Genomic DNA, 21,170 nt, shown 5'->3' with positions numbered 1-21,170 from the left:
AGTATTATCTACCTAACTGTGTAAATTGCTCCAGGTTAGTGAGTATTAACTACCTAACTGTAAATAACTCCAGGTTAGTGAGTATTAACGACCTAACTGTGTAAATAGCTCCAGGTTAGTGAGTATTATCTACCTAACTGTAAACAGCTCCAGGTTAGTGAGTATTATCTACCTAACTGTAAACGGCTCCAGGTTAGTGAGTATTAACTACCCAACTGTATAATTAGTTCCAGGTTAGTGAGTATTAACTACCTAACTCAACTGTATACATACTCCAGGTTAGTGAGTATTAACTACCTAACTGTATAATTAGCTCCAGGTTAGTGAGTATTATCTACCTAACTGTAAATAACTCCAGGTTAATGAGTATTAACTACCTAACTATACATAACTCCAGGTTAGTGAGTAGTGTACTACCTAACTGTATACATAACTCCAGGTTAATGAGTATTAATTAACTACCTAACTGTATAATTAGCTCCATGTTAGTGAGTATTAACTACATAAACAGTCCTGGATATAGCTATGCATACTCGTTCGTGTTATATAATATATATGATTAACTAGTCGGGTACAGAGAGACTATGTATAGTTAATAGTTCCAGGATGGTCGGTACTACTAACTAAGTTAAACGAAGCTGTGGTCTGTTCTAAAACCAAGTTGCTATAATGTTGATGATCAGAGCTGATTATCTTTGGCTCTTAAATACACACAGCCTGAGCCATGTGTCATCCTGTGAGGCTGATCTGGAGACAGTGTTGTTCATCACTGCTTTTCAATAGATCTCCATTTATTTTACAAACATTATCTTGTCTTCTGTCCAGATAGTGTTGCTGGTCTCTGGGTTGAGGATCTGACCCCGGTCAGTGAGCGGGCCATCCCGCGGCAGACATGTTTAGAAGGGCCAAACTCCCGCCAGCTGGGATGGGTGGGTGATGACATCAGTACGGGTTGTGTTGATCTGATGGGGATGTAGTGGTATTAGTGTGAGTGTTATTAGTGATGTTGGTGATGTGGTGGTATTAGTGATGTGGTGGTATTATGGATGTAGTTGGGTCATTGACGGATAAGACTTTTCAATAGGCCAATTTTAAAATACAAAAAATAAGGATATATTTGGCCATTTTTCAAACATTTGGAATGTAGTGTATACATGCATTTATGAAAAAAAAAATTAAGAGATTTTAGTCTTTTTAAAGTTGAATTAATAGGACATGGCCTTAATAAAAGTCATTTGGGGCAGGGTTAGAAATTAACATTTTTTTTCAAGGGCTTTTTTTGCCCCCCTTAATTGCTTTTCGGGGGCTTTTTTTGTATTTCGGGGGCACAACATTTTTATAATGAAAATTAACATAAAGATTATAAAACATTGTTGACACTTTTTTTTTTACAGTCTTCGTCCCTATGTTTGATAACGTAATGTTAATGTCTCCATATATAGGGCTCTACGCTAACCTTTTTCCCAAGGAGCACATGTGCTCCTAAATAAAATGTTAATAAATAAAATCTAAATACAAATTTAGGAGCACACAGAAATTTAGGAGCACAGTGACAATTGTTCAAGTAACACACACACACACACGATGTGTGACATCATGGCTTGGTTTCATGTTTTGAGGTACCTTCAATTATCTGTAAATAATACATACATACTCTATCTAAATAGATTACATATTATTGTCCCTGAGTGAGGGCAAGTTGTGTTGTTGTTTTGATATAATAACCGGTTGCCTCTGGATCAATGAATGTCTAATATTGAATAATATTATTAGATATTTTATTTTTAACATCCCTAATTCCAACAGTCAAGAGGCTTGTTTCAAATTGATGAAAAACCCCACACACGCAACGTTTGTGAGTATAGGCTCTGGCCAGATCGATCAATGAAATACGTTGCGCGCTCAGCGCTGTGGAATGAAGGAAATGCGCATTGGGATCGGATTTGGATGTTATTCTTTTGGAGTTGTGTTACAAATGGAATGGTCTTTCCCCGCCGAACACAAGTTACTTAACGTTACACAGCCAGGTCGCGCTATGCAGATGCTTAGCTTGCTAACGTTAAGATAGCAGTGTAATGCTTGATGAGAGCAGAGCGCTCTCTCTGTGTTCGCAGCACCTCTCAAGTGCCTGGAAGCATCTCCCTGTAACACGCAGCGGGCCCCGCCTCCCTCCTCCTTGGAACAAACATTCCACCCAAAAACTGAATTTCAGTCCAGTTTCAATCTGAACTATTAACAGCGGAGCTGTTTTGTAATTCTTCACAATCACTCGTCTGTCTCGCACACTGCAAGTAAATGATTTTTCCGGTTTGCACACACACATATTATTAGGGGCAATACGAGGGAAATGCTCGCACTGTAGAGCATATATATAATTATATATATAATTAGTAAACTGTCTGGGGCTTTTTTTGCCCCCCTTAACTGATATTCGGGGGCATTTGGTCAATTTTCGAGGGCATTTTGCCCCAAGCCCCCGTTTTCGAACCCTGATTTGGGGCGACCGTAATTTATCTCAAAATTAATATATTTCCTTAACATTACTAATATTTTAACAGGTATCAGTAATTAAATATACATCTTAAGAAAGACAGGCTTGTGTGCCCTTTAATTTTTTGTAAACCATGATTTCACAAGTTTATTCTATAATGGCAGTGTCTCCCTCGTAATGCAGTTACAATACCCATATTTGCTCTAAAACCCATAAAACTGATTTAAAATGTGTACAGATAGTATCCACTTAAGCATAGTATACCAATGATTAATATTTGAGCCAAAACTGATGGATATTCTATTTTGAATTTAGTAGTTATTGACAATCATTGGTTACCCCGCATGACAAATGGTCGCCCCAAATGATGAGAGTAGTTAAAAGTCTATTTAAAATGTTACACAATGCAGTTCAGACAAAAGAAAACTGAACAATGTTTTTATTACAATCTTTTCAAGTGGTCAACAAAAATATTCTTCAATTCATTCAAATATCACAAAAGTAAAACATGTTAACATGCAAGGGCCCACATGTGGGCCCTCTTGAGGAAGATTTTCCCACCTGCAATTTGGCGACCTCTACCGGCTCGGGTGTGCATATATTTTAATACAATATATATATCGAATTAAAGCCCTATTTGTTGCCTGTCGATAGCCATTTCAGGTGACACAATCTGTTCAGCGGTTCTCGAGTTACATGCCGATATGTGAGGTGTGCGCCAAAGTACACAGTGTTGTACAAATACAACACAGACTCCTGGGGCTCTAGCTCCGTCAATCATTTCGCACGGTAGGTTACAAGCTTCGTCAGGAACATTCAAATATTACAAATGTTAAAAACATTAAACATTCAAAAAGTTAAAGTGCAATACACATTACATGCTTCAGGAACTTGAACATTTCACAAATGTCCATTTTCATGTCCTCATATCATCATTGGTTTTGTCAATGTATGAGAGCGAGAAGGTGGGTTAAGTAGCATCACTTTTGTGATGGTAGTCACATTGGACAGGGATTAATAATTTAAGTCAATAATAAAAGTTAAACAGAGTTGTATGTATGGAATAAAAATTAAACACCAACACAGTTCTATAGTCAATAAACAATAACCACCAACATAGTTGCATGGATGAAATCAACGCTAAACAACTACAACACAGTTGTATCAGTTCCTTTTAGGGATGGCACGATACTACTTATTCATGTCCGATACTGATATCACAGCCTTGAGTATCTGCCAATACCGATACCCATCCGATACTCCCTTAAAAAACAAAAAACCTGTCTTTAACCTAGCCATCTATAAAACATCAAAAACTCCCCTAAAGGAAAAAATACATACCACACATGACTCAGTTATGCAATAGTGCTGCTGCTTTTTATTTTGTTCAAATTATTTAGTTAATACGTTAATAAGACTACAGCGATTTCATGACAGCTTCCTGTCCTCACGTCTAAAACGTCTGTTTACCGGTACAATGCGTGGAGAGTTTCCAATCATTGGTAAACAAACATAGTGCTGAAAATATACACTGTGACTGCTGTTTTGATAGGGTTAGGGTCTTTACTCTTGGCTACATTTGAAAAAGAAACACAACATTGTACTTATTTGAGATAGCCGTGTCAGAGATAATGACGGTTTGGCAACATGAAGTGAGGCTAAGCGTCGGAAACCTACATTTTCAACAACAGAAAGGGGCTGGTCGTCCAGCACAATAAATGTGGTTATTTTCTCGGTTTTCTTCAGCTTTGCTTTGTTACTGTCTGCAGGGAGTTTCTCTCGTTTCTGAATGGTTTCCAGCTATGTTAGCTGCTGCGACAAAACTTTTCCTCTTGGCTTTCGTTGCACTGAACTCTGCATACTCCCTTTCCATGATTAATCTGCAAGTGTTGTGTGGTGTTGAAGTTTCCAGTAGGGATGCACGATAATTATCGGGCCGATAATTATCGGGCCGATATCAGCAATTATGACGTCATCCCGATAAACTCGATAACGTTATTGATAGCTCCGATAACATATAATAAATTTTTTGGTTAAAAGAAATCCGGTGTGGGTGGATTTGGATGAAGGGCGCTTGTTTTTATTATAGCCTCCTCCCGTTTTGCCAGTACTGTGGTAAAACTGATAGCGTGTGGTTTAGGAACAGGGAGTTTTTCACAAATCGAGCGCTCCCTTTCTTGGCTGTGACGTAGTCACGTTACATTCGGAGACAGACAGTCGATCTGCCAATTACGTCTCACGGCTTGCACCCACCTCTTCTTCTTACCACCAATCAGAAGCCCTCGTTCGTTTATTTACCTCCGGATTGTCAGCCATTACTCTACTCGGAGCTAACGTTATCTCCCCGCCAGCCACATTGACAAGTACCAGCGCTTATACATTACTGGCAAATGTCTTGTTGCACTTGTGGCAACGAGCATTGTCAGCATCGACTTTAGTAAAATAGACCCAGACTTTTGAACATTTCGTTCTCTCTGCCATTATGAGAGCAGAGCTGTCTGTACTGAGTCGGCAGCGCAGCACCCGTGTGTGTGTGAGTGAGTGAGTGTGTGTGTGTGGGAGGGAGCCCGCTCGCAGGCAGAGACAGGCAGGAGAAATAATAGACAACGGCCAACAAGATTAGTTTGCGACGTTTAAATTCCTAAAAAAAAAACTCCATAATTTCTCGAGTACCGATAGCAGTACCGATGACGTCGGAGCTTATAAATACAAAAAAAAAAAAAAAAATTTGATAAAAAAAAATTGATATATATACAGTTAAAAAAAATATTATAATACAATAAATATCGGCTTGAGGAGCATAAAGATATCGGTATCGGTGTCAAAAAATCAATATCGTGCATCCCTAGTTTCCAGTGTTGCTGCCACCCCTAGAAATACTTGCGTCGCAGATATTACACTTGGCTGTGTCGTGTTATTCCACAAGTATACATGCGAGTCCTCTGTATTTGTTTGTGCGTGTCTTCATTCTGTTAACTCCACCATACAGGTCCGTTATTATCCGCTCTTAGTCTACTCTGCCCTGCGTACCTGTCTGTGACCCCAGTACGGTGGCCTGTACTCTGTGTCGTATTAATGAACACACATTAGCATAACACCACAGGCTGTTTTGCCTTTTTCTTCTTTGAGTTTAAAATAACTCCACACAGCTGACATGATCGCGGCGCGCTGCTAACAAGTTGACTTACGTTTAGCTAATGCTAACGTTGTTGTCACGCTACTACTGTTCACGTGATGGCATGCTTTACGGCCTGTAAAATACTTCCTGTTTTTCCGATATCCAATCCTGTGAATTTGGCCAGTATCGGACCAATACCGATACTGATTATCGGATTGGTGCCATCCCTAGTTCCTTTTATATTATCTCATGGTAAACTGCAGGCATTTCAAATTGAGGTACATGTGCATGTTTTAACAAATCAGGCAACCTGAACACCTAGAATAAGAAGCACACCAAAAAACAAAACACTGATATTTTTTACATTTAGTTAAATTATTAATGTTCGGTTATGACATCATACGGTGACATCACAAATGTTCCAGAACGTTCGATCATGACATCATACTGTGACATAACTAGTGATGCACGATATATGGACGTTTTTTTACACATCGGTATCGGACCGATATCAAGATAGGGCCGATATTAAAAAAAAAAATAAAAATCTTTTTACATGTTTTGGCCTTAAATAGTTTCAAAATATCAGTCATTTCTGAAAATAAGTTACAAAAGTAAAAAAATTATGCGTTTTGGAAAATAGCTCTTTATTTGATTATCATAAAAAAGTGTTTTCTATACAGAGATATCGACATCGGTAAATATCGGTATCGGCCAGAACAGCAATATTAATATCGGTTATCGGTATCGGCCACAATTTTCACATCGGTGCATCACTAGACATAACAAATGTTCCAGAACGTTCGATCATGACATCATACTGTGACATAACAAATGTTCTAGAACGTTCGGTCATGACATCATACTGTGACATCACAAATGTTCTAGAATGTTCTATTATGACAAATAAGACGGTTCAATGACTTTATCTAAATCCAATCAATATTCCTAATGCCGTTTCAATGTAAGGTTATAAAAATATACATAAACATTCATACAATACAATATAGCTTTGGCTCCTACAGTCAACATTCTCCAAAGATATATCAAACACGAAACAAACTTTGATCAGATTATAATGGAGATGTTGCACAGTGAAATCCACTGAACATTTATTGTTGAAATATGTCACTGTTGATCATGAGCTGGATATATAACCTATCTATGGTTTCAAGGGATGTTAAACCTACTGTAGAATCAAAGTAAATGTTAGTGATTCAAATCCTCATTTAGAGGTAGGGGATCCACCACAGCTTGCCCTGCTGCTCTTCTCTACTTCTACACCAGCCAGAACTGGTGGATTGTTCTCCATGGATGGTGGTGTCAGGTCCAGCATTGCCTTTTCCATTTTTTTCCTTCTCCCTGTAACCTCTGGATGCAGCCTTCTCCCTCTCCGATAGCTCATCTGACTTCACATGGAATCTTGCCCTGTTGTTTTCTTCTCGCTGAAACAATAGTGTATAATGTGATACTAATTCTGGTGGGATAAATTACATACAAACTTAAGTTCAAGATATTACAGAAAAGGTCATTCCTAATCCTACTAACATGACAGTTTGAAATACACCAGAGAAAGATATACTGCATGTTACCTATAGTTTTTTTTACCTCTCTCTTTTCCTGGCAAGATAGTCTACATTGACCCGCTGTCTGTAGTGAGCAGTCTTCTGTTTGCTTGTTTGTGCCATCTATAAAATAGGTTAAACTAGTTAAACATGACTAATACATGTACAATTACCTAAATGGAATGTCATGCTATACCGTTTTAAAAATGTTCTCATAAGATGGTACAATACTCAAAAAGAAACGTTAATTCCTAAATAGGAATGAAAAATGACAGAAATGTTGAAAAATATATGTTAAAGTATATAAAGAGTTATGCTAAAACAAAGAACTTTATGTATATAAAACATGAATAAGATATAAATATACAGACGGTCTGCTACGTGGCGTAGTGGGCAAGGCGCTCGCCACGAATGACGGAGACGCTGTTCGAGCCCAGTGCTCCACATTGCTTTCAGTTTAGCTGGTCGTTCATACTAATACACATTGGCCGTATTAGGGGGTGGGAAACTGACGGGTGGGGATCGGGCGTTGTGGACAGCGACTCCTACAGGTCGGTTGGTGCGCCTGCGCAGTAGAATCAGGAAGTGTCGGGGGCAGCGTGAGCCTCCCACGCGTTACTCCTCGCTAGTGATGCACCGATGTGAAAATTGTGGCCGATACCGATAACCGATATTAATATTGCTGTTCTGGCCGATACCGATATTTACCGATGTCGATATCTCTGTATAGAAAACACTTTTTTATGATAATCAAATAAAGAGCTATTTTCCAAAACGCATAATTTCTTTACTTTTGTAACTTATTTTCAGAAATGACTGATATTTTGAAACTATTTAAGGCCAAAACATGTAAAAAGAAAAAGAAAAAAAAGATAAAAAAAAGATTTTTTTTTTTATTTATTTTTTTTATATAAATATCGGCCCTATCTTGATATCGGACCGATACCGATGTGTAAAAAAAACGGCCATATCGGCCGATATTATATTGGCGGCCGATATATCGTGCATCACTACTCCTCGCCACTGAGAGATCGAGCTGCGCAGGTGAAAAGATGCGACTGCTGTTACCTCAAGTACCGGAGGGGACTTGTGCTATGTATGACTTAGTCCACATTGCAGCCGGCTTGTGGGAGGCAAGAAACAGCGTTCGTGACAGGGGAGGGTTGAATTGGATGATACGAAATTGGGATGGGAGAAAATATAGAAAATGGGAGAAAAAGTGGATAAAAAAAAAAATATATATATAAATATACAGAAACTACAAATACAGGACATATATCTATCATCTAAAACACTCAGCAGTGGTCGCCCCACATGATACTCGGTCGCCCAGATGATGTTTTTAAGGTCAGTCAAATATTACAGGCTAACCATTAGCTACAGAAACCAAACTAGCTAGCTCTTACGACATGTCACTATCAAATTCATCATCAAAATATAGATTTTCAGATAAAACGTATTCACAGTTTTGGGGCGGTCGTCCCACAAGACATCCAAAAGTGGCAATTACATTACAGCAGTTGAAAAAGAGATTTATTTGCCAATATGAAAGAGACTTACTAACCTGCTAGTTGTTTCTCTCGGTCCCTCACATGTGACTGGCTGATGCAACATCCTGTCCTTGAGGTGGTTTCAAAATAAAAGTCCCACAATTGTGTTTTCTTGATTGTCGCCCCAGATGATATTTCATAAAATTAACATATGCGGACAACATTCGTTTGTATATTATGATGGAAGTATATGTGCAAATGCTTCATAATTTTGTCAATGAATGCAAAACATGTTTGAAATTATGCCAAATAGGGCAAGGGAAATATTTAAATAGATTTAAAGTGATTTTAATCCGGTTGTCCAAATAGACGCCCCACATGGACATTTGACACTTCAGATAGCAGAAAAATTACCAATAACTCAAATGTTTGGAGGAGTTAGAGTGGGTCTGTATATGGGGGAGGTATTAGAGATACATGTAATCTTTTTATGAATTTTGTTTTTTTAAGGTAAGAAATTCAGTGGGACAGAAAAAATAGGCGTCACGTCATTGACCCAGTTGTATTAGTGATGTGGTGGTGGTATTAGTGAATAGTGATGTGGTGGTATTAGGGATGTAGTTGTATTAGTGATGTTTGTGGTATTAGTGATGTGGTGGTATTAGATTAGTGATGTGGTGGTATTAGATTGGTGATGTGGTGGTATTGGTGATGTGGTGGTATTAGTGATGTGGTGGTATTAGTGATGTGTTGGTGATGTAGTGGTTAGTTAGGGATGAAACGATGACCACAGTAATATGCCCTGACAGTTAGTAATACTGTTCAAACTGTTCAAATCATTAACACCGCGTTTGATTACCGCACTTTGAAAAACTCACAGTAATATACTGTCTAGAGACTGTTCAGCATCAACCAAACTCACAGTCAATACTGTAACTGTTCAGCATCAACCAAACTCACAATAAATACTGTCTAACTGTTCAGCATCAAGCAAACTCACAGTAAATACTGTAAATGTTCAGCATCAACCAAACTCATAGTAAATACTGTAACTGTTCAGCATCAACCAAACTCACAGTCAATACTGTAACTGTTCAGCATCAACCAAACTCACAATAAATACTGTCTAACTGTTCAGCATCAAGCAAACTCACAGTAAATACTGTAACTGTTCAGCATCAACCAAACTCACAGTAAATACTGTAATTGTTCAGCATCAACCAAACTCGCAGTAAATACTGTTCAGCATCAACCAGACTCACAGTAAATACTGTTGAGCATCAACCAGACTCACAGTAAATACTGTTGAGCATCAACCAGACTCACAGTAAATACTGTTCAGCATCAACCAGACTCACAGTAAATACTGTTGAGCATCAACCAGACTCACAGTAAATACTAGGGATGCACGATAATTATACAATATCACGATATCAGCAATTATGACGTCATCCCGATAACGTTATTAATAGCTCCGATAATATATAATACATTTTTTGGTTAAAAGAAATCCGGTGTGGGTGGATTTGGATGAAGGGCGCTTGTTTTTATTATAGCCTCCTCCCGTTTTGCCAGTACTGTGGTATGACTGACAGCGTGTGGTTTAGGAACAGGGAGTTTTTCACAAATCCAGCGCTCCCTTTCTTGGCTGTGACGTAGTCACGTTACATTCGGAGGCAGACAGTCGATCTACCAATTACGTCCCACCGTTTGCACCCACCTCTTCTTCTTACCACCAATCAGAAGCTCTCGTTCGTTTATTTACCTCCGGATTGTCGGCCATTATTCTACTCTGAGCTATAACGTTAGCTGCTCCCCGCCAGCCACATTGACAAGTACCAGCGCTTATACATTACTGGCAAATGTCTTGTTGCACTTGTGGCAACGAGCGTTGTCAGCATCGACTTTAGTAAAATAGACCCAGACTTTTTTTGAGGAATTTAAACGTTGCAAACTAATCTTGTTGGCCGTTTTCTATCTCTCCTCCCTCGGTCTCTCTCTGCCTGCGCGAGCGGGCTGTTCTCTTACACACACTCACTCACACACACACACGGGTGCTGTCGGGAGCAGAGCTGTCTGTACTCGGCAGCACCTGTGTGTGTGTGTGTGAGAGTGAGTGTGTGTAAGAGCACAGCCCGCTCGCGCAGGCAGAGAGAGACCGAGGGAGGAGAGATAGAAAACGGCCAACAAGATTAGTTTGCGACGTTCAAATTCCTAAAAAAAAAATCTCTAATTTCTCGAGTACCGATAGCAGTACCGATGACGTCGGAGCTTATAAATAAAAAAAAAAAAAAAATGATAAAAAAAAATATATATATTATACATATATTAAAAAAAAAATTATAATACAATACATATCAGTTATCGATATCGGTTATCGGCTTGAGGAGCATAAAGTTATCGGTATCGGTGTCAAAAAATCAATATCGTGCATCCCTAGTAAATACTGTTGAGCATCAACCAGACTCACAGTAAATACTGTTGAGCATAGAGCTGCCGCGGTATTGATTATTTCCTTACCGCACAAATGTGCAAAATATTTCCTACCGCCGCGGTTATTACCGCATGCACACAAAAAATTAAAAAAAAAAAGTTTGAATGCATTTTTTTTTTAGTAGTAGTCTACTCTTTATAGCATATAGCCTGCCTCTAGTCTAAATGTCTATTTTTAGAGGATGACTTTGCAGCATGAATATTGTTTGGGATTCGGCAAGCACGCATTAGTTATTGAAAGTGAAACACGGATTCGAAGTTTACCCTCTGGTCGTGCGCCGTTCACTCGGTGACGCGGGCAGGGGTGGTTACCCCTAACCCCCCCGACCCTTTCTTATTATTATTACTATAAAGTTACTACTTTATAATAAAGTCATTCGTTTTGTGGCATTAACATTATATAGTTATACGTTCAATAACATCAGCGTATTTACCGGACAATAGCAAGGCAAGCAATACTCTATTCATATCTCAGTTCCTTTCTTTGCTCAGAGCGTACTGAGTTGTCCCATTCTGCGGTCTGTTAATAAAGTTTTCAATCAGACAAGTGTATAGAACGAAGGGCTTTTATTATAACATTCGTTGCAGACAGTAAAATCATTATGTCTCGTTTAGTACTCCTTAGGAGCGATCGTAGTCCACTCCGGCGGAGAGTTAAAGCTAACGTTATTAGCCGTGTTGTGATGATCTGACATTCAGGAAGTAAAAACCTAATACGCGCTTGCCGATTGGTGGTGACGCTACAACGTGTGACGCGTCTCTCTTCTGACCAATCAGTGGTCTGCAATGTTTCACGTGACTTTTCTGGTACCCAATAGGGTCGCTTGGAACCTCGATAGATGAGTAGGGTATATCTGCAGAGCCGCAAGCCCAACGAGAGGCGGGTAATTTATTATTATTATTATAAAAAACAGCTGTGACGCGGTATTCAGCCTACTCTGCGGTGGCCGTGATGTAACAGCGATACCGCGGTAATGCGGTAATCGCGGCAGCTCTAGTTGAGCATCAACCAGACTCACAGTAAATACTGTTCAGCATCAACCAGACTCACAGTAAATACTGTAACTGTTCAGCATCAACCAGACTCACAGTAAATACTGTAACTGTTCAGCATCAACCACAGATGTTAGCAACAGTCTCCCAGATGTCGGTTTTTGTTTGCAAGATGGCTGCTCTAATCCTCTCTTTTCTACCTAAAGTTGAACCTAAAAGATGTTTCTGACTAAATGTTTAACGGTAGGGTTGCTATGCTGTTGCTGGATCTTGAGTCATATTTGATCTGCAATGTGTGAAAGTATGGGGTGATTGCTGCAGTGTTGTTACACTAGGAATGTCACAATTTGAGATTTTGATGGTACGATTATTGTTTGGGGAAATATCACGGTTTTATTACTTTTAATTAATTAAATTATACTATTATCCTTTTTTAATATATCCTTTTTAAATGTGTAAATATTTTATATTTTATAAATAAATAAAAATCTCTTCCTGTTGAATAAAATAGTCACAGGCTGCAGACGTACGCAGAGAGTGAAATTAACTTTTTGACTCACCGGCCAGTGGCGGGTAGATGGGAAGAATCTACCCGCCAAGCATATTTCTTACCTGCCAAATTTCTTTTGATTAAAAAAAAATATATATATTTTATATAATTTTTTTTTAAATAAAATATATATTATATAATCATACTTGTAGTTGTATTATCTGCGAGACATCGCCACCACGCAATAAGTCAAAATGCTCGCTATCTGCAAACAGCTCCACTGTCTGTGTGTATACTTGAGTAGCCTCCAGCTCCAGCAAGGATTCTCCGGCGCTGCAGCTAGACCCTATACTAATACTCTACATTCAGCATGCAAGGATTCTCCGGCGCTGCAGCTGGACCCTATTGGTATAATGTTACGGTTCTTTGGTCAAATCACATTCATCAAGCCCTCAGCTAGAATACGCATTGAATCAATGTTATAAGACATTGATATCAGGAGCTATCTGTAGCTACTGCTAGCCCGCTAGATAACGTTAAGACAATTTAGTTTACTGGGACATATAGATCTAACGTGAGCTAGCTAACGTGAGCTAGCTAACGTGAGCTAGCTAACGAGGGAACGGAGGTATTATGCACTCGAGTCGACTATTGCTGGAGCATTTGTTGATATCAGCAGCTATCAGTAGCTAGATACCGTTAGACAATGCCTCGTCATGTATTAAACTAAAAGTGAATAGTTGACTGGGTCATTGTTTAAACAGTAACGGTAGCTCATGGAGGTCCGCTCTAGACTAGAGCAGACTGCCTCTGTGTTGATACGAGCAGAAGCCAATAGTATCCCGCTGCAGGGCTGGGCGGATATGACTCGTTGCCGCGTTTTTTTTCAAAATAAGAGTTTCATACGAACCGAATGTTGCTAACTGCCGGAGCCATCGATATTATGACTGGAGCTGCGCTTGGGGCGGAAATGAGACCCGCACATAGAGCTGCCGCGGTATTGATTATTTCCTTACCGCACAAATTTGCAAAATATTTCCTACCGCCGCGGTTATTACACAAAAAAAAAAAAAAAAAAGTTTGAATGCATTTTTTTTTTTAGTAGTAGTAGTCTACTCTTTATAGCATATAGCCTGCCTCTAGTCTAAATGTCTATTTTTAGAGGATGACTTTGCAGCATGAATATTGTTTGGGATTCGGCAAGCACGCATTCGTTAAAAGTGAAACACGGATTCGAAGTATCCCCTCTGTCGCGGGCAGGGGTGGTAGCGGCGCGCGCGCCGGTTACCCCCCGACCCGTTCTTCTTCTTATTATTATTATAACGTTACTACTTATGATTACAAAGGCATTCGTTTTGTGGCATTACGTTATATAGTTACACGTTCGTATTTACCGGACCATAGCAAGGCAAGCGTTACTCAATTCATATCTCAGTTCCTTTCTTTGCTCAGAGCGTGCAGAGTTGTACCCATTCTGCGGTCTGTTAATAAAGTTTTCAATCAGACAAGTGTATAGAACAAAGGGCTTTTATTATAACATTTCGTTGCAGTAAAATCATTATGCCTCGTTCCCTGAGGAGCGACGGTACGTCGGTAATCCACTCCGGTCTCCGGTGGGAGCTAACGTATATTAGCCGTGTTGTGACTGAGCTCTGATCAATGGCTGAGATTCAGGAAGTAAAAGCACTGCAAGACGATCCAAGGTGTGACGCGTCTCTCTTCTGACCAATCAGTGGTCTGCAATGTTTCACATGACTTTTCTGGTACCCAATAGGGTCGCTTGGAACCTCGATAGAGGAGTAGGGTATATCTGCAGAGCCGCAAGCCCAACGAGAGAAGGCCGGGTACTTTATTATTATAAAAAAAAAACAGCGGTGACGCGGTATTCAGCCTACTCTTGCGGTGGGCGTGATGTAACAGCGATACCGCGGTAATGCGGTAATCGCGGCAGCTCTACCCGCACAGATTTTCAAAATAAGAGTATCGTTATGAACTACACGCCACACGGCTGGCAGACCTCTCAGTGGCAAGCGCCAAAGGTAAAAACTGAGCGCCAATGGCGGGTGGCGGGCTTAAATTTCGCCCCCCTGGACGTACGCATACGAGAGAGAAGAGTTTTCCTTCTAGTCGTTCAAATGTATCTGTGTTCTCTTCATTCTCCAATATATTAGTCTCAAGGCATTGGTCTCATCAAGATTTGAGTGAGTTTGTGAGGGGCGACCAATATGTTCCAAGAGTGACGGCGTGGAGCCTTGGAGACTGCATTAATAAATGTGTGCTTCTCAGTGTTTCAGCCTGTATGAAACCATTATTAAGTGGTCATCATTTGTTAAATAGTTCAGCTTTAGCTCAATAATGCTTTGAAATGGGAGATTGAAATATCAAATCAGGATGATACGCTGGCCAGTTTGCTCCGCTGTCTGATTGAGGAGATATGGAACTCTGTTTTCTCATCATCCAAAATCGATTACAAAAATTCTCTCTCTGTGTCTGTTTGTCTCTCTCTCTCTCTCTCTCCGTCTCTAGGTATCGGGTATAAAGAGTCTCTATGAGGCAGAGTTGGCGGATGCCAGGCGTGTTCTGGATGAGACTGCGAGGGAGAGAGCTCGTCTTCAGATCGATCTGGGCAAGGCTCAATCTGGACTGGAGGAAGCCACACGCAGGTTCATAGAATATATCTTTACTACCCCATTTTCAACCACATACATACATCGTAATGTATTTTCTAAGTTAATGTAAAACTTAGGGCAGGGTGGTTTATTGACTTTTTAACGTTCATCAATATATTTTCAAATAAGATTTGGTATGAGACAATAGCATTTATGTAATACATTTTTTTCCAGTTGTAAAACTAAACTACCGTCTATTGGAATGGCGAGGATGCATTGTTGCTGGCAGAGTTTTCACTGCACATAGAAACGGCGCGACTCGTGAGAGGAGTTGTCGCATGGCTGTTGAACAGGGCTGAAGAGCTAGATGTCATAGTTTCTAGAGAGGAGTTGTCACAGGGCTGTAGAACGCAGGGCTGAATAGCTAGATGTCATAGTTTCTAGAGAGGAGTTGTCACAGGGCTGTAGAACGCAGGGCTGTGAACGCAGGGCTGAATAGCTAGATGTCATAGCTTCTAGAGAGGAGTTGTCACAGGGCTGTAGAACAGGGCTGAAGAGCTAGATGTCATTAGTGTTGTCACGATACCACGCCCAAAAACCTAAAATATCAGGTAATGGTATATATTATTACTAGATGACAGAACATGGAAGATTCTTTATAAAATTCTTTAATTAATTATCATTTAAATTATAATTAATATGTTGATGCTATTGAAATGTAAATAATAAAATTATTCTGTTACAGCTGGTGAGATATATACTATAGCTAATGTCCATTTGTTATGTGTATTATGTGTTATCGCTCCACTCCACACTATGTTAGTGCTTACTGAAACAGAAAATAACTTTCGTTTTTTTATTTATTTATAAAAAAAATTGGTACAGTACAAAATTCCTTCTGTACTGTACTGATTTCTTCTGATTTCTCGGTTTGATTGTTTTGTTTGGCTTTGGCAATGTAAACGTATGTTTCCCATGTCAATAAACTCATTTGAATATAATAATGTTTTTTTTTTATAATGCAGGACCTCTTTAGAGAGAGGTCTTTATTCGGCATGCAACGACACAACGACATGCAATGGGCGGCACTAGGGCTGTACCGAATGTCATTTTTTAACATTCAAAGCTTCGATTGAAGTATTTGAACGAAGCTTCGAATGTCTATAAAAAAATGTACTTACTTTTTTTTTTTTTTTTTTTTTTATAAACTAAATCCTCAATTTGAATAAAGTGATTAATCTGATTAAATTAGTCTTTATTTTATCAAATCAACTTTCTTTAATGAATATAACTCATCAGTTTCGTCAACATAAATAATCCAATAAGGGCACGTTGGTATGAAAGTCATGGTGACGTCTTATAGTATAATATTAGGCCATGGTTACACAGACTGTTTTTGTTTTCGTTTTGAATACGTTTTGAATACGTTTGCTGTCCCTGTTAGATAGAAATGCCGTTTTGGCAGGAAACGTTTTGGCCCTACTGAAAACGCTGAAATTGTGTTTCCGTTTTGGATACTCGCCATAACTCGCCGACAACGTGTTGTCTAATCTGCGCGGAGCCGTTGTTGCTCAACGCCTATGCGCAGTAGATACCCACATCTGCGTGCCCTCGTCAACGTCCGGTGACAACAGAGCTATAGCTGCAGCTACCATGTGTTGTCAAGTTATTGTTATAAGGACCCCAGTCCAAGCTACAACATTCTGCATTCCCTTAACAATTGTTTGTATTGAGCCATATTGTATGGTACCCATTCTGCAATATGTTAAATAAAGTTTACATCCATTCATTCTGCTAGCATTAACGATTGCATGAGCAGCTGGCTAACGTTAGCTATCAGACCCTGTTAGCTCAGAGCTCCTCTTTCAATCTTAACAAGCATTAAACAAAATGGCCCAGTCATCTATTCACCTTTGTTTAATACACGAGGCGTTGTCTCTAATGTTATCTAGCTACTGATGGCTCCTGATATCAGTTTGGTGCTGGCTGGCTAACTGATGTGAGCTAACGTTAACTGCTAGCCACAATGCTATACTGTTGTAATGGCATATTCCATTCACGTTAGCATGTAGCTAACAACATCAGCAATCTTTTTTGAGACTAAACTATCCGCTCTTGGTGGTCACTTGTGTTGATGTTAGTTTTGTTTCATCAACAAATCATCAACAAATCATCAACAAATGAGGCAGAACACACAGTGAATTAGGGCTGCAACTAATGACTAATTTGGTAGTCGACTAATCTGCCGATTATGTTTTCGATTAGTCGACTAATCGAAAACCAATGTAAACAACAACAAACCAAAAAAAATAAAGGATTTTTTTTTTTTTTTTTTTTTAATTACCTATCTTTGTGAAAGTGGCTTCTCAGCTCTGGTCCAGCTGAAGACAGAGCAGAGGAACAGATTGGACATTGAGCATGACCTCAGAGTTGCTTGTCTACCATCACCCCAGACTTTGAGACTCTTGTCAGGACCAAACAACAACATCATAACATGATGATCCCATAGCAAATTAAAATAATGACTCATGAAACATTTGAATTTGGATCTTTAAGCCACTTTAAATGAAAATGTATTTGAAGAACAATACAGCAATCACTCATAACAAGATAAATAAATTAAATAATACAAATTAAAGTGGAAGTGTACTTTAAATAACTTTTGTTTGCTGTGTGTGAGAGGAGTCCGTGTGTGTGTGTATGTGTGTGTGTCTTACTCTGATCGCTGTGTGAGTGAGAGGAGTGTGTGTACTGTGTAATTTGTGTGTGTGTCTTACTCTGATCGCTGTGTGAGTGAGAGAGGTGTGTACTGTGTAATTTGTGTATGTGTGTGTGTCTTACTCTGATCGCTGTGTGTGAGTGAGAGGAGTGTGAATGTGTGTGTGTCTTACTCTGATCGCTGTGTGTGAGAGAGAGGAGTGTGAATGTGTGTGTGTCTTACTCTGATCGCTGTGTGTGAGTGAGAGGAGTGTGTATGTGTGTGTGTCTTACTCTGATCGCTGTGTGTGAGTGAGAGGAGTGTGTATGTGTGTGTCTTACTCTGATCGCTGTGTGTGAGTGAGAGGAGTACGTGTGTAATGTATTGTGTGTCTAGTCTGATCATCATCTCCTGCAGGGGAACAATGTTTTCAATGTCCAAAATTTGCTATGGGATCATCATGTTATGATGTTGTCTGGAACCCTGAGAAGCCACTCTCACAAAGATAGGTAGTGCACAAAAAAAAAAAAAATTAAATAAAGTTTTTTTTTTTTTTTTTTTTTTATATATAAATGACTAATCGACGCAACAATTTCTCGTCGACGATTTTTTATAATCGACGTCGTCGATTATGTCGACTAATCGTTGCAGCCCTACAGTGAATGTATCCGTTTTTGTTTATTGCACTTTATTTCTTGCTGAAAAATAATGCTTCATTGGCTAAAATGGCTTGCGGAGGCATTTAAAGATGGTGGCTTTTGAGATTTTTAACAGGATGTGGAGTGTCCTCATTCAAGTTCTGATTGGTTGAAAATTGCCTTCATGTTCGCCACCTACTGCCACCTACTGCTTTGGCATTGTACTACATCACTGTGCTCAGGTTGCAAAACGAATGTCTAACTCGGCTGCCAACTGCTAACTGCGACCTGGAAAAGCGAAACTCATCTTCAAAACGAAACTAAAACATCAGTCAGTCTAACCGCAGCCTTAGTGTAGCCTAATCTTTAACTGCAACTGTGAAGAAAACCCCCATTGGTTTAAACAGATTGAATAGACACAAAAAAAAAAGACAAATAAAAAAATGTTTTTATTAAAAATGAAAAATTCAAATGTTGATTTAGAATTCGAATGTCAACATTATGATCGAAGCTTCGAAGCATTCGGTACAGCCCTAGGCGGCACACACACAGAGAGGAATACACACACATGCAATTGTCTCTCAGGGTCGCTGATGCGATTGAGCTCTGCTCTTAACCCATCCCGTCGTCCTTCCCCCCAAGGGCTGTTGGGAGCAGACAGGGCGAGGGCCCCGGGGACCAATCCAAGTGCTCCTGCCCGTCTGCAATCTGTTGTGCATGTTTTTCCATTGGGTTTCTCTTATCGGGGGGGGGGGGGGGGGGGGGGACCCTTGCGAGCACGGGGAGCACATGCAAACTCCACACAGAAAGGCCTGGGAGATCCCCACCTGGGTACCTGGCATCGCGGAAACCTGGTCCCCAAGCGGGAATCGAACCCTGGACCTTCTTGCTGTGAGGCGACAGTGTTAACCACTACACCACCGTGCCGCTAGAGAGAGAGAGAGAGAGAGAGGGAGACGCTCGCACTGTCCAGTCTTGACTAGGCACATTTAACGTTAGTAAGCTAAGCGTGTGTAGTGCGACCTGTGTAAAGTAACTTGTCTTCTGCTGGGAAAGACATCATCACTGCGTACAACTTGGTTTAATCCAAATGTCCATTCAGAAACTTTGTATTAAAATAACTAAGACATTCAGGGATGTCTGTGACCATTTTCCCTATGCCTTGGTACATTTCAGCTGACACTGTTGACACGCCCACTATGGAAAGCGTGCACTCTCACACACACACTGAGTGAAATAACTGTCTGTCTGTGTAGTCTAAAGAAGAAGGATGCGGACCTGTCTGCAGCGCTGGGTCGTGCTGCTGCTTTGGAAGGTCAGTTGAACCAGAGTGAAGCCGCTCTGACCACGGCTCTGAGCCAGAACTCCGCCCTGACCTCTGACCTGGCCGACTGCAAGAGTCTACTGGCTAAGGTACACACACACGCTGCTAATGTCAACCAAGCTGGTCCCAAAACAGTTTAGTTTTAGAACCGGTATTGTGATACTTAGGCTAGTATCGGTATCATTCACATTTAGTCATTTAAATTTTAGCGGACTCTTTTATCCAAATCGACATACAAGTTTTGTACAACAAGACATAGCCGTAACAATAGAGTAACAATGTTCATCAAAGTGTTGAGTGCTACAGTGTAGGTTAGTATATTAGGACACGTGCATGACAGTAAGGTTAGTTAGGGTTCAATAATTTTTTTATTTAAATATATATATATATATATATATATATATATATATATATATTTATTTTCATTACATTCTTTCAGATATATCCAATATATATGTAGATACATATATATACATTATTATAGTATTCTACATGGCTGTCATACATGTATGGAAACAGTAATATATGGTTAGACTATAGGATGAGGTAGGTAGTTATGATTACAGTGTAGAGCAGTTGTAGACAGTGAAGGCAGTAGATGGGTGTAAATTGAGTATAGGCTACAGAGTTTGTACAGTATGGGAGAGCCTAGAGTATAGTCAGTGGAGTTCAGGGTTCAGAGTTCATATGTATGGTATGGGTAACAGAGCCTAGAGTATATGCAGTGGAGTTCAGAGTTCATACTGTAATGTATGGGTAACAGAGCCTAGAGCAGGGGTGCCCAACCTTTTTTGAACCAAGATCTACTTTTTAATTTACCACCTAGCCGAGAGCTACCAGCCAAAATTTGACCTACTCTCGGCTAGTATTAGTATTAATAGTATTAGTAATACCCATTCAATATGCACATGACATAATTTTTTTTTTAATGTTGTTGGACTTGTACAGCACTTTGTTCAACTTTGTCAGTGCTGTAAAGTTTAAACCTTTTTAAATCTTAGACAAACAAAACACTTTGCTTTCATGAAATATTGTAAGCCGTCATTTGAGGCTTTATAAAAGCAGCATAATGAACACAAATCTGTCAGTGCCGAGTCCGACCTCATCTTAAATAACAAACAGCATTGATTGTTGTAGTTAACACTTTGGTTGCCATGGGTTAAATTCATGATATACCATAGGTTGCCGGCTCTATTTGTCTATGGAGAAGTACCCCTTCTTTGCATGGCTATAACTTTTTAAATTCTATTGCTACATTGCC

General features: G+C 39.6%; 1 protein-coding gene across 1 annotated transcript in view; it reads left to right on the top strand.

The window, feature by feature from the left end:
- Positions 1-21,170, top strand: part of lmnb2 (lamin B2) — a 45,547-nt gene that overhangs the window by 1,983 nt on the left and 22,394 nt on the right. The window contains exons 2-3 of the mRNA XM_084310991.1: positions 15,167-15,303; positions 19,842-19,998. Of these exons, the coding sequence (XP_084167117.1) occupies positions 15,167-15,303; positions 19,842-19,998 (294 nt within the window). The remainder of the gene's footprint in view (positions 1-15,166; positions 15,304-19,841; positions 19,999-21,170) is intronic.

This window comes from Notolepis coatsorum (assembly GCF_963971535.1).
Source record: "Notolepis coatsorum genome assembly, chromosome: 3".
Taxonomy (NCBI): domain Eukaryota; kingdom Metazoa; phylum Chordata; class Actinopteri; order Aulopiformes; family Paralepididae; genus Notolepis; species Notolepis coatsorum.
This window is presented reverse-complemented; position numbering and strand designations above follow the sequence as displayed.